At 38.1% G+C, this 14900-nt stretch overlaps 1 protein-coding gene across 2 annotated transcripts; it reads right to left on the reverse strand.

The window, feature by feature from the left end:
* Nucleotides 1–678: 678 nt before the first annotated feature.
* On the reverse strand, nt 679–13408 carry LOC107820860 (putative 1-deoxy-D-xylulose-5-phosphate synthase, chloroplastic). 2 transcript variants are annotated; one of them, XM_075246985.1, is made up of 10 exons: nt 12760–13408; nt 11486–11605; nt 11240–11404; nt 10466–10610; nt 9673–9941; nt 8043–8325; nt 6622–6908; nt 1733–2011; nt 1164–1448; nt 679–993 (listed from the first exon to the last, which is right to left on the reverse strand). In XM_075246985.1, exons 1-10 carry the CDS (start codon nt 12901–12903, stop codon nt 844–846), a joined length of 2127 nt encoding a protein of 708 aa, XP_075103086.1. In that variant the 5' UTR covers nt 12904–13408; the 3' UTR covers nt 679–843. The 2 variants fall into 2 exon arrangements, with proteins under 2 accessions (XP_075103086.1, XP_075103087.1); XM_075246986.1 differs by lacking the exons at nt 9673–9941; nt 10466–10610 and having other exon boundaries at nt 12760–13363.
* Nucleotides 13409–14900: the final 1492 nt, after the last annotated feature.

The raw sequence follows: 14900 nt of genomic DNA on the forward strand, positions 1-14900 counted from the left end.
CAAACATGTATCACGCGTGTATCACGCACACGAGTATACATGTAATACACATTTGATACAAATATGATACATATGTGATACACAAATGATACGCATATCATTTTTTCATGTTCATCTTCTATTTTGAATTTTCAATTCAAAACTGAGATTCAAACTCCTCAAGATGTACCCAATTTATTCTAATAATATCCACTCAAAAGAAAGAAAAAATTTGATTTTTTTTGCTACAAATAGCTAATTGACTTTAGTAATATTTTATGAATTTGCCAATTTTTGTAATAAGCTACTTATAAATGAACACAACGGGTACTTTCCCTTCATTTTCTCCGTCGATGGAAAATGTCTCCGTAAAGCTAGCAGGTTTGGGTTGTAGTAACCTTATGAGCAAAGCTCATTTTGACAGCTCTAATATTTACCAGAATTATGACACTTTGGAAATTTTTAGTTACAAAAATTCTTCACATGTATTAGCTTTCATCACTTCACTTGTACAGGCAGTAGCTTCATCAATTTTCTTTTCTTCTGTTTTCCATCTCTACTTGGCATTACAGGAATACCAGCAAATTATACCTCTTTAAATAGCTAGTGATTTGTCAATAAAACTTCAAGAGATGAGGGGTGTTGGAGCTAGGAGGAAAAGGGGTCACATTTTCTTTCTATGGCACATTGTTGCATCCATTTTCAGAAATAGAGACTGTTTTTTTCTTGTCACAAAACTTTTTCATGTTCTGTTTATATTTTTCTTTTTCCCCTTCTACATTCTGTATTTTTCCTTCTAAACTTCATAAGATGGTATGAGAGCGCCTTAGATATTTACACTTTACAACAACAAAGGAATACAATTTAACACATCAAGAGAAGAGCTTCACGATTACGGCCAAGCAGACTCAATGCAGTTGCAGCTATGTGATTTCCGCTCAACCCTGCAACAGCAAGCTGCTCTGTTGGTGATGCTTGCTCAATGTAGTTGTCCGGCAAAGTGATTGGCCGCCACTAAGAACAGAAAGAAGTTTAGGCTGGATTCTTAGCATTCCATGAAATATTAGTAAGACACGAGTCAGAAGAGTTACTGGAAAACAGATCCTTCTTCCACTGTGGAAATGTGTCTGATGTTTCCAACTTTCCATCGAAGAAAATGATTCAAAAACGATATAAAATTTTACCTTAATTCCTGCATCAAGCTGCCCATCAAGTGAGATGAACTGTGCTACATGTGAAGCAAATCCTCCTATAGAGCCTTCCTCCACCGTAACTAGAAAGGAATGGTTCTTGCATAAGTGTCTGAGAAGCTTTATGTCAAGGGGCTTACAGAATCTTGCATCAGCGACAGTCACTTCAACACCAAGCTTCGAAAGAAGAGATTGAGCTCTAAGACAATTTTGTACCATGGAACCATAGCCAAGTAAAGCAATATCTTTACCCTCTGTAAGTATTCTCCCTTTGCCAACCTGCTCCTCGACCACCAAATAGGAAGCGTATAAATGCAATGTTCAAGCAAAGTGGACTAAACCTCTAACTAATTAAATTCAAATACAAAGGGCTTGTTTGATTGTCTTATGTAGACTGATCACGTTATCCAAACAAGTGATTGTTGGATAAAGGACTTAAATATATCACATACCTTAAAGTAATATATGGATAACAATTCAAACCAAACGCGTTCTAAACTATTGAGTTACTATTGTCATGAACTGAGTCAGAAATTTTCTAGATGTCTTTGCCGAAACATTACCTCAATGGGAATTCCACTACCAGAGGAATGGTCCATTACTGAAAGGGCACCGCGAGGGTAGCGGAAGCAAACTGGCCTGTCATCAATAAGGGCGGCAGTTGCAACCATATGAGAAAGCTCAACTTCATCAGAGGGAGCCATCACAATCATGTTTGGCAAACAGGACATAAATGCTATATCAAATGCCCCACATTGTGTAGGACCATCAGATCCTACTAATCCAGCACTTGTAATAATAAAACGCACAGGAACCTTCTGGCGATCTACATCATGGATGACCTAAGGATGCCAGTAAAACATGAAGAAAATTTTAGAAAATTGTAGTTTATCTGAACACTTTGATGCTCAAATTGTAAACATTTCTTCGGTACAAGATATAAAAGAGTCGTCAATTAACTGAACCGGTATAAAATTGAAGTTGGAAGCTATCAAACTGCAGACAAGTACAGAACAGCAATCAATTTTACCAGATACCAGCTGACCAATTCATTGCGGACATTGGAAATCTTAATTTATTTACATATTCGCTGTACATTGAAAAACAAGCTCAATTTTACCAAAAATCAGCAGACCAATTTATTGAGACTTTGGAAATCTTAATTTATTTACAAGTTAATACGGCGTTGTATATTGATAAACAAACTTAAAATACATTCCTACTTTAGATGACACTGATTTTTATCTGCAAAAAGAAGTCAAGCCAAATCAAAATGACAAACAATGTCATAAAACCAACATTAACAACAAAAAAAGGAGAAATAGCATATAAAGAAAAAGTGGGCGGGGAAGCGGAAACAAACAAGCATTTGATGAAGTTAAATACAACAATGATCATTTAACATTGATGAAGTATTTGAGAAGTTGATGCCAGTTTCTGCTAGTGTTGAAAAGCAACAAGAACAACGACAGAAGATGTTTCTAGTTCTTACACTCACTGGACTTCTTAATGACCTTGATTCAGTACGTGACCAGATTTTGGCTAGTCCAACTGTCCATTCTCTCGATTACTTCACCTTGTTGTAGCGCCCAGTCACACAGTAATCTCCTCACAAATAGTTGACTCCTCTGTTCTCGCATCCCAGATAATGAAAAATCTGGCATCTCGGACTATGTAGAATAGACGAGGAGGTGGTCGTTTTGGAAGGTCTCGACCCAAGTGTTCTTATTGTAATAAGCTTGGTCATACTCATGAGGTGTGTTACTGTTTGATTGGTCGGCCACCTAAAAATGCCGATGTTGCTCAAACCAAAAGTGCAGGTAACCAAAGGTTTTCTTTATCTGAAGGGGAATATAATGAGTCCTTCCGTATCGAACAAGTAAGCAGACATCTCCACAAGTAGCCTCTGTTGCTCAGACTAATACTTCTGGTGCTGGTAATTCCTTTGCTTGTGTTTTTCAATCTACTACTCTTGGACCGTGGATCATGGACTCGGACACCTCTGACCATATCTATGATAATAGGTCACTTTTGTCAAATATTATTTATTCACAGCCTCTTCCCAATGTTACTTTAGCCAATGGAGTCAAAACAAAAGCAAAATGAGTTGGCCAAGCTAATCCCTTATTTATGTCCCTGGCTGTCTTTTTAATCTAGCATCTGTTAGTCGGTTGACTCGTGCCCTCCATTGTGGTATATATTTTATTGATGACTCTTTTATTATGCAGGACCGCACTACGGGGCGGACGATTGGCACAGGGCGTGATTCACAAGGCGTTTACTACCTTGACTTACTCAATCCCTCAACTGCATGTCCAGTTACAGATTCTTCAGACCTAATTCACACATGTTTAGGACATACGACTTTATCCAAGCTTCAGAAGATGGTGCCTAGACCCTAGTTTGTCTATATTAGATTGTGAATCATGTCAACTTGGGAACATACCCGAGCCACTTTTCCGCGTAGTGTCGAGAGTCGTGCGGAGTCGGTTTTTCCTTTAGTTCATTCTGATATATGGAGTCCTAGTAGAGTCAGTTCAACCTTAGGATATCGTTATTTTGTTAGTTTCATTGATGGTTACTCAAGATGTACTTGAATTTTCCTAATGAAAGATCGTTCTGAGTTGTTTTCTATATTCCAAAGTTTTTGTGCTGAAATAAAAAATCAGTTTGGTGTTTCTATTCGCATCTTTCGCAGTGATAATGCCTTAGAATACTTATCTAAGGATTTTAACAATTTATGACTTCTCAGGAAATTATTCATCAAACTTCTTATCTGTATACCCCTCAGCAGAATGGAATAGCAGAGAGAAAGAATAGGCACCTGATTGAAATTGCTCGCACACTTCTCATTGAGTCTCATGTTCCGTTGCGTGTTCTGGGCCAATGCAGTTCTCACGGCTTGTTATTTGATTAATCAGATGCCTTCATCTTCCATCCAGAATTAGATTCCTCATTCAATATTGTTTCCTCAGTCATCCTTATACTCTCCTCCCCCTCGTGTTTTTGGGAGCATATGTTTCGTTCATAACTTCGCTCCCGAGAAAGATAAGTTAGCTCCTCGTGCTCTCAAGTGTGTTTTCCTAGGGTATTCTTCGAGTTCAAAAGGGATATCGTTGCTACTCACTTGATCTTCGTAGGTACCTTATGTCAACTAATGTCACATTTTTTGAGTCTAGACCTTACTTTACCTCTTCTGACCACCTTGATACATCTGAGGTCTTACCTATACCAACTCTTGAGGAGTTTACCATAGCTCCTCCTACATCCTCAGCCACAAAAGTCTTACCTATACCAACCGTTGAGGAATCCAGTGTTGCTCCTCCTAGATCCCCAGCCACAAGAATACCACTTTTGACTTATCATCGTCGTCCACGCCCAGCATCACGCCCAACTGATTCACGTTTTGCACCTGACCCTGCTCCTACTGCGGACTTGTCTCCTCTAGCCCACCGATTGCACTTCGGAAAGGTATACGGTCCGCACTAAATCCTAATCCGCATTATGTCGGTTTGAGTTATCATCGTCTGTCATCACCCCATTGTGTTTTTGTATCTTTTTTGTCCTCTATTTCCATCCCTAAGTCTACAAGTGAAGCATTGTCTCATCCTGGATGGCGACAGGCTATGATTGATGAGATGTCTGCTTTACATGCGAGTAATATTTGGGAGCTTGTTCCTCTTCCTTTAGGCAGATCTACTGTTGGTTGTCCTTGGGTCTATGCAGTCAAAGTTGGTCCGGATGGTCAGATTGATCGGCTTAAGGCCCACCTTGTTGCCAAAGAGTACACTCAGATATTAGGGCTTGATTACAGTGATACTTTCTCTCATGTTGCTAAAATAGCATCAGTCCGTCTCTTTCTATCCATGGTTGTTGTTCGCCATTGGCCTCTATCAGTTGGACATTAAGGACATTTTCTTCACGGTGATCATGAGGATGAAGTTTATATGGAGCAACTACCTGATTTTGTTGCTTAGGGGGTCTAGTGGCCTTCTATGTCAATTGCGTCGGTCACTCTATGGCTTAAAACAGCCTCCTCGAGCCTGGTTTGGTAAATTCAATACAGTTATTCAGGAGTTTGGCATGACTCGTAGTGAAGCTTATCACTCTGTGTTTTATAGACATTCTACTTCAAATTTGTGTATTTATTTAGTGGTTTATGTTGATAATATCGTTATTACCGGCAATGATCAGGATGGTATCACTAGTTTGAAGCAACATCTTTTTCAATACTTCCAAACTAATGATCTGGGCAGACTGAAGTATTTTCTAGGTATTGAGGTTGCTCAGTCTAGCTCATGTATTGTTATCTATGTTACTCGGACTCTTCAAAAATATTGTTGGGTGCGTGTCGGATCGTCCAAATTTAGTACATTTTTTGAGGATCCGACACATTTTCTGGGTATTGAGGTCGCTCAGTCTAACTCAGGTATTGTGATCTCACAATGGAAGTATGTCTTAGACATTCTTGAGGAGACATGAATGAAAGGATATAGACCTGTTGACACTTCGATGGATCCGAATTCTAAACTTCTTCTAGGACAGGGGGAGCCGCTTAGCGATCCTATAAGATATAAGCGGCTAGTTGGTAAATTAAATTATCTCACGGTGACTAGATCTGATATTTCATTGGGATGCAGTTGTCCGAATTCTTCGGTATATAAAATCAGCTCTGGGCAAAAAACTGTTGTTCGAGGATCGAGGTCATGAGCAGATCGTTAGATACACAGACGCTGATTGGGCAGGATCACTTTCTGATAGACGTTCTACGTCTAGATATTGTATTTTAGTAAGAGGTAACTTGGTGTCTTGGAAGAGCAAGAAGCAAAATGTAGTTGCTCGGTCTAGTGCAGAAGCAAAATATCGAGCAATGACTATGGAAACATGTGAGCTAGTTTGGATCAAACAACAGCTCAAGGAAATGAAATTTGGAGAAATCAGTTAGATAGAACTGGTGTGTGATAATCAAGCTGCTTTTCATATTGCGTCAAATCCGGTGTTCCATGAGAGAACTAAACACATTGAGATTGACTGTCACTTCGTCAAAGAAAAGATAATCTACTCTCAAGAGATATCGTTACAAACTTTGTGAAGTCGAATAATCAGCTTGCAGATATTTTCACCAAGTCCCTCATTGGTCCTCGTATTAGCTATATTTGTAACAAGCTTGGTACATATGATTTATATGCATCAGCTTGAGGGAGAGTGTTAGATAGTTATGTATTATGTATATAAGTAGTCTAGTCCCACATTCGAATAGGAGTAATGTGTACTATGTAGAGCAAAGCTAGCTTTTTGTATTATATTGAAAAGTGCTATCAATAATATAATTTTCTCGTGCTTTCTCACAAAGACATTTGTCTAATTCTTTATCCTCTGTGAGTGTGCTAGTTTTTTTTTGTGTGTGTACGCACTCTGTGTGTGTGTGTGTGAGAGAGAGAGAGAGAGAGACCTGGTCATAGGCTCTTTGCAGAAAAGCTGAAGGAATAATGCAGAATGGCTTCAGCCCTCCACATGCCAATCCAGCTGAAAATGTCACAGCATGTTGTTCGGCCATTCCAACATCAAAGAACTTCTCTGCAAAGACATTCTTCAGCAAGTGAAGAGAAGGCTCCATTCCCATGCCTGCATGAACAGCTACAATATCTTTGTGTCTCTCTGCCTCTGATATCAAGGCCTCTACAAAGCAATCACTATATGTACGAGTGCCACAACGTATGGTATCTGAGCTAGATGCACCTGCTTTAACCATAAAAAGTTGAACCATTAGTACCATTTATAGTGATAACACATAGATGTCATCATCCAGTGAGTTTCCAACGGTGCGCCACTAACCCTCGTGGATTTCTCGATTATCAAAAATAATACTTTAGCTGATATTCAGATTAAGTTTGCTACTATATTCTCAACATTTCTCAAAATTAAATTGGAAAGCTATCAGCTTCCTAGTCGGATCTGCTTCCTGGCCAGAAACAGATTGCAATAAATTTTTTTTCTTTTTTTTCTTTTTTTGGTGATGACGGTGGTGTCGGGGCTAGCTTTGAGTGCACTTCGACTATTCCACTGGCTACCTGCTACCTCCTACCATCACAGGTACCGGGTAACTCTACCCACCAAGGTTTAGGCAGATGAAAAGAAATCACCAAGCGCTGAGATTTGAACCCTAGTCTCCAAGGTTTGCACCCACTTCAATGACCACTACCACACCATGTGTGCTAGATTACAACAAATCATTTATGCCCAAATTTTGATTTTTCTATGAACTTCATTCAGGAAAAATTTATTGGAGGTCAAGGTAGGGCAGGTAGTAGCCGCAGCCATTAAGTGTTATAGCATCACCTCACAGTACTTGCATACACTTTCAAATATATGGAAAGGCATAAATTCAAATTACTTTTGATAGAAATAAAGGTCGATTTGAGATGTGAAGATAGGGTGAGATCTTACCTGACCTTTACTAGAAATCTACTTTGAAACTGATATAAACGTTGAAGACAATCAGGATTTTATTCAACCGTTATTTGGAAAACCTATAGATCCAAAGCTAGACGGAAAGATGTCTTTCAAATTATATAGTATTAAAATAATGTAATACAAAATAATTGATGAATATGATATATGTATATACATATAAAGCCATAAAGAGTGAAATAAGCATGTTGAACTTCCTGTTAAGAGCACACCCAACTCTGGATTGAGCTTGCTCTGAGACCCCTTGAAGCAAACTCAGTCTAAAGCTAAGCTCCTTTTGGATCAACATTTATCCAGAAAAACACAGAAGTTCCAACAATATAAGAGATTGTATCAACTTTGCTCCCACTATATCGGCATTAGTGTCAAAGAAAGGAAAAGGATAGGAGATCAGGATTAGACCTTCCATTATTTTATTTTCGCCGGCATTCATTTGATTGTCTCCTACTTTTAGCTCTTCCTTGGTTATAACATGAACTAAAACAGGACCCATTGAATCCAAAGATGCCACTTCATTCAGAACACATACTAGGTCTTCAATGTTGTGTCCATCAACAGGACCAATATAGTAAAGGCCAAGCTCTTCAAAGAGGGTTGATCCTGGCGGGCCAATCATACCACGTGCATACTCATCAATCTTGGCAGCCCATTCATGCATGCCTTTCCCAAATTTCTTAGTTAATCCCTATAAAAGCAGCGGATATCGGGATTATGATCATAGTAGAAATACACCACAAGAATAGAATTTTACCACTATAACTTCATCAGAGATAACAAAATTAATCACTACTTGCAACCAATCTTTTGTAACATAAGTCCAATAGACTCTTCTACACGTACGTATCTGGCATGGGTGTAAGTAACCGCATGGGTACGTCTAGTTTCATAGCTAAGTTTTAGTTAATTTTTGATAAGACTGCACGAAATACACACGCCTTGCACCGTTCGACATGGATACTCAAAAACAAATTTTGATGAATCCATGTAAAATTGCATTAAACAGAACAACAAGGACAACATGATAAACACCTACAAAATTTTCTCAATGAAGTAACATTAATTATGTTTCAATATAAAGAATCAAGAAAAAAAATATGCTTCAATATCATCTCATAAATATACTGTACATAAATAGCTGGCACAAGCGCCCAAAAAAACACCAGACACTTCCTGAAAGGTCTTTCACAGCATGCCTGTGGAGACAATTTATGTCAAAAACAAACTCAAAACCAATTACCATTTTTGAGTTTTTTTGATAAGTAAGAGATAAATTTCAATAAGTTACAACAAAAGAAAAGGGAAAAGGGAAAATGAAGATAATATTCCCGATATAAACTATCCTGTCAAAATCAGCAAGTCAATATACTACCACAAACTCTCAGATTTACTAGCATAGAGCTGCAACATTGACCTCACTGAAATGCAGAACTACTAAAACAGAAGGTGGAAACCGGAAAAAAATTCTGTTAATTTTGTGGGTTAACTGACGTATAATGTTGGCCTAAACCTAAAAACCTTACCTGCAAGTCACATTAAGTTTATCTGCTCTCTTTATGAAAATTAAGTTCGAGGAAGAAAAGCCGTGCTTTTTCCTTTCTTTTGTTCTCCCCTTTTTTGTCCTTTTCCTTTTTCTCTTCTCTGCTAGGTAGCCTACACAGAAGGGAAGTCACCAAATGTGGGAAGAGTACCTTTTTCTTACTCAAAGGAACCTGGTTGCTTGGCCGGGATAGAACCAGCACTTAGTAAGCGGCAATCTAACGACCCCCTTGCATAGGTTGGAGCTACCTTATTATTAGAGAAAGGAGAAAGTTTTTCGGCTTGCTGATTAGGGTTGGCAGTTAAATTCAGTCCTCATCGAACATAAAGCTTTTGCATGTTTTAATTTTCTGATTTCTTCTTTGTGGTGCTTGAAAAAGGCATAGTACTTGTGCAACATGTATATCAAATAAGGATTTTGCAGTTGGCCCAACTTTTTCCTGTTTAATGTGGGTAGGGGCATTTTGTTACTTTTGTAAATATAATAGGGAAATACCTTAGCAAGTTCCCTAAACCTCCGGAAAAATTTACTTGACTGAAGTTTGCTGAGAGTACTTGACAAAGCATTAATAGGTGTCTTAGAGGCCTCCTCAAGCTTTGGGTGTAACGAATGCTGACTATCATTTAATATCACAATCATATTTGAGTCCAAATATCCCGCATTGCTCATTGCCTCATAAACTTGGCCAGCCATAGTTGTTTCATTGTTGATCACTGCCACTATACGATCACGCTTCCCCTTAAAATCACGGGCAACAGCCATTCCTGTTAAAGGTGACACTCTAGTCTAAGTATCTATATTACATGATTGATGAATATCATACGAATCAAAACTGGACAACAACAACAACTACTACGCCTCAGTCCCAAACAAGTTGGGTTCGGGTATATGAATCCTCACTTCTTTCTTCAAGCACAACTCATATCATCGTCTTATCAAAATAAAATAAAAGTCGAAGTGAAAAGGAGTTGAATATATATATATATATATATATATATATATATATATATATAATATCAGAATTCTCTAACAAGTCTAAAAACTATTCCCAACTTCTAGGTATCACCTATATTGATCTTTTTCTGAATAAAAACTGGACAACTTTTTGAATTTTTGATGGATTTATGGGGGCAACTTTTAATGCAGTAAGTTGTAACAAGAATTAAATTTTAAAATAAGAACTTCTTATAGTAACCTTCAGTGGTCAGGAATTTCCGAGAAATAATTGAAGAAGCAAAGGAAAGATATTCTTAGCTGAGAAAGGGAAAAGTAGAAGCATGGACACTACCAAGTCCAGCAGATATGCTGTTGCATCCATGCCCTGCTGCGAAAGGGTCAAATTCGCTCTCAAAATCTGGTGGTGACACAGGATGGCCATCTCCAAGTGTTTGCATCATTTGCCTCCTTCCAGTGAGAAGTTTATGTGCATATGTCTACCCAAAATGTCAAAATACAAACTTTTTTACCATAAGAAAACTTTCTCGAATTGGAACCTAAACAGTTCTTTATGCAGGTTGTAATACAGGGATTAGTAGTGCAGGGATTAATAATACATGGAGTGTAATGTAGCTATTATTAGGTGTTTGTTCTTTGTACTAAAAATGGGATATATATGATGTTGATGATGGGTTTGAGGAAAAGACAGGGTAATTTTGTCCTTTTTGCGTTTAATCCAAGTATTATTATCCCATGCTATATTAGGCATAAAATAATAAACCAAGCGGTGTTTTAAATTTTACCAAGATTAACTATGCAAGATTCGGAGTACAAACCAAATGCTGGATAAAGCAATACCAAATTTTATACCATGATTATTTCATCTTATATATGAGTCCTAAGTGTTGGAGTTGCATAACTTCCTAGCTTCACATGTTATTTTAGAAATTGCAGATACTATAATTAAAAATGTTATCAAACTAAGTTCAATCCTCATAATACTATAGACCTGAAACCCTAATCAATAAAGGTTCTCCACCATTAATATTCAACAGAAAGAGGGGGTGTTTGGGGGTTATAACAATTATGATCTACCATTTCTGGTATATTACCAAGTGGATCTTACTTGTTCAGCTACATCCCACAATATTTTGTCCACAGGAGCATGAAATACATGGTGAATAGCAACAGTCAGCTCTACCACAGCGAGACTGGATCTGGAAGGTTTTTGAGCTTTTGCAATGATAAAGGATAATTCTGATCGAACTTCATTAGCCAGTTGTTTCAGTTCCTGCATCAAGTTGGTCGTAGTCAGCCAATATGGCTCCTTGACTTTCAAGGCTCAGATGAGGACAATTTGTAATAATTTGACCTGGGTTGATAAATTCTTAAGGTTCATGGGACTTTCAATTGCATCAAGAATCGCTGTTGTCTCATTTTCACCGGAGAAATCACTGTCAAATGGTAAAGAATATACTTCAGCAACATGATCCTGCAATAAGAAGAGTTGAAGACCACACAACAGTTACTCAAAAGCTTTTGGTATATGCAAGCAATGGCGTTGAGTATTAAAACTGCATATGCATAGAGAGATGAGTGTTTTATTGTGTTGTATACATCACCGTTAGAGTCTTAGAGACACAGATGGATTCTAATTTAGTCCTAGAAAACGCAATACATGAAATGTAGAATAAAATAGCTCTCCAAGAGTTATATTGAATGGGGGCAACAAGTGTGGGATGACACACTATATGTTTTTCTCTTTTTTGAAAACTGTTCTCAGCACTGATATAATAAAAGCATGCCACCGAACAAGATTCTATGCTCGGATTCCTGACTACTCTCACCAACCACTTTGTTCTACACTGGCATCCAACCACAATATCCATTGCTTCATCAGACAAAGTATTTATCCTCATTCTTATTGGCGGGCGGTCTACCAGCTCCTAACAACTAGCTGCATTTACTATAGTAGCCTCATAATGCTTACTTCAGAAGTGTTCTCAAAAGTAACTAGTACTATGTTAATATGCTACCCAAAGAAGGATAACCCTCTTGAATCACAGGACAAGGTACGTTTAGCCTGAGGCTAGGGCCAACAACTAGGAATATAGGTAAGAACAAAGGCCTGTAGATGCATTCGCATTCCAAGACCAAATTCTGACCAAGAACACCAACTTGTTACACCACCATTTTCTATCAAAATGCTGAATGATACTCCTATTCATGATGAAGTCAAGATCAGGGAAACACCCCAGATCGTACGCTAAGGTCCCTAAGAAATCATATCACTTAGTGGAAAGGGAAGTGATCGAGCGATGACAACCAGGAATCCCAATAAAAACAGCAACTGATTGCAACTGCTACCTCATGGATAATGTGTATCAAATGCTTAGCTAACTAGAAGTACATCACAACTTAGCTGGCTTAAAAGGGTCAACTATGATCTCTTCTTCCCACACAAACAACACTCTTGTTAAGCTGAACCTCACAGCGAAAAGCTAACAGAATCAAGAAAATTCCATATTTATTACAGAAGGATTTCCCAGTCAATTAATTCATCAAATTCCAAACTAACTAAAAGTACATGACCAGAATAATTCAACACCACATGTCAAATGAAAAAAAAAAGGAGAAAAAAAGTACCTTTGAGTGAAGACTCAATCTTGAATATCCAATTCTGGGAGGAAAATTCACAGAATAGAACTCCGTTTCAGGGGAGATTAGCCTTGAATTTCCATGGAAATGAGGGCAGATACCAAATGGGTACTGAGCAGTAACAGCTACCATGAAGAAAAAAAACAATCCAATTCGGCAAAACACTGAGAAAAGTGAAGAATAAATCAACAGTTGGAGTATAAATTTATGCAAAACTCGGAAGATACGGACGGGGAATGTTAAAGGAGGAGTTTTGGAGTGTGAGATTCAGACTGCTAAAAATCAACCGGAAAATGGCGCAAAATAGGACAACTGGATAAGCAGAGCATTTCTTGAAATCTTGTGATGGTGAAGGATAAGCATATGGGTCGAAGTATCGCCTTTGTTTTCTACGTATTTTATTGGGATAATACATAATTAGCCCTTATATTATCTCACTTTACCGATTGCACTTTGCGAGAGTCCCATCTACATTTGTTTGAAATAAGATTAATACCACCTTTTGAGGATGTGGTACTTGCACCTGATGATTGCACGCGAAAACCCTAAAATTTCATTGTTTTTCTTTTCCTCTTTTCTCTTATTCTCTTTCTTGTTTACTTCTTTCTTATTAGTTATTACTCCATCCACCATTTTCACACCTCCTGTTTAACCAAAAAATATAAATTTTGGTTCAAATAATTAAATTTATGTAATTAAAAATTAATCTTAGTTAGCAGTAATATCCTAGATAGAGTTTTCAAAGATGCAATAAATGTGGATGGATCCGGTCAGGCAGTAACAACAATATATAATAATTGTTCTAGAAGGCAAGAGCAATAATGTAACTTTCAATAATAATAAATAGCAATAAATATCGTTTAAGTAATTTAGGGGAATGATTCACCCAATAAAGGATGGAATATGTGGATGTTCCTCCTGACAATGACGAATGACAGACAAATCCTTAAATCCTTCAAGTTATTCTCGAATCTAATGGAAAAGTCTTGACAAGAATCTTAGTGAAAATGTGGTGTTTGTATCTTAGCAAGAGAGAGAAAATCCTTTAGTCAAAGTGCGTTCTTTACAAATGAATATCACATGCCCTATCATTGTCTCTTTTTTCTATATATGTAGGACATGTTCCTAAGAAACCCTAATATTACAAGTGTAGAGAATATCCACTAGAATATTTTCTTTTAATATCTTATCTTGAAAACTAGCCGTTACAGCTCTATCAACGATACTCGACCTCGACCCTTGTTGACATCTCGACTACGACTCTCGTCGATTCTTCGACTACGAATTTTGCTGCTTCTTTGGCCATCTCGACTAACGACAACTTGAGAATTTTTCCCTTAGTATTATCTCGTCTTAAATATTCTAAGGGCATATTTTAACCCATACAGTTAGTCCCCTCCGCATATTAAGGTCGTGCCCACATACGAGGTCGATGAGCGAACAATATCGTTCATAATTGGCAGGGGTCGTGGTCGTGGAGATAGGACTATGTGGCTTTTTGGGGTCCGTATATTTTAAATTTATCAAATTGACGGGGAAGCTAGTTGGGGGTTATCTGGGCCAAGAGAAGAGGTGACGTCATGGCATCGTGCGTCATAATGACATCGTTTCCCGATGCATTGCATCGATTCAGGTGGAACTCTTGATTGGCTCTGTCGGTTCAATTTTCGTGCTAATTATGTCCCACATGGTTTCGATTCTGGTGTCTCCCAAACTTATAAATAGGGGAAGATTTTTCGATTCTGGGACTTTTCAAACTCCTTCTTCTCCTCTAGCACCAGCTTATCTTATTTCCTTTGCAGAGCACTTCTTTTCTTTTATTTATGAGACTTATATCGTTCTTTATTCTTCTTCTTCTTTCGAAACCCTTCTCTCTTGCTGAGGACGATGTCTAACATGCCTTCTGAGTCGGGTGAGGGGAGCTGTATGCCCCCTTGGCAGTGGTGTATCATCCCCATGAGCTGTATACCGCTTATCCGGAGGGCGAAGGCGATGGTGGCAAGGGGGACCAAAATGGCGAGGGAATCGGTGGCCAAGGCGGTGAAGGCGCAGAAGATCAAGATGGTGGTGATCAATAGTTTTTCTTCTTCTTTTTATTTGTAAACTTTTGTGTATTTTTGCCGGCGTCT

The sequence above is a fragment of the Nicotiana tabacum genome, chromosome 23 (genome assembly GCF_000715075.1).
Source record: "Nicotiana tabacum cultivar K326 chromosome 23, ASM71507v2, whole genome shotgun sequence".
Lineage (NCBI taxonomy): Eukaryota > Viridiplantae > Streptophyta > Magnoliopsida > Solanales > Solanaceae > Nicotiana > Nicotiana tabacum.

Bases quoted from the DNA above. Each gene is read 5' to 3' on its own strand.
- LOC107820860 (XM_075246985.1), bottom strand. From the start codon at position 12,903: ATGGTAGCTGTTACTGCTCAGTACCCATTTGGTATCTGCCCTCATTTC. The intron at 11,606-12,759 runs GTACTTTTTTTC...TTCTTATTGCAG, and splicing joins GATTGAGTCTTCACTCAAAG to GATCATGTTGCTGAAGTATA. The intron at 8,326-9,672 runs GTATTTCCCTAT...CTGCTTTTATAG, and splicing joins GGTTTAGGGAACTTGCTAAG to GGATTAACTAAGAAATTTGG.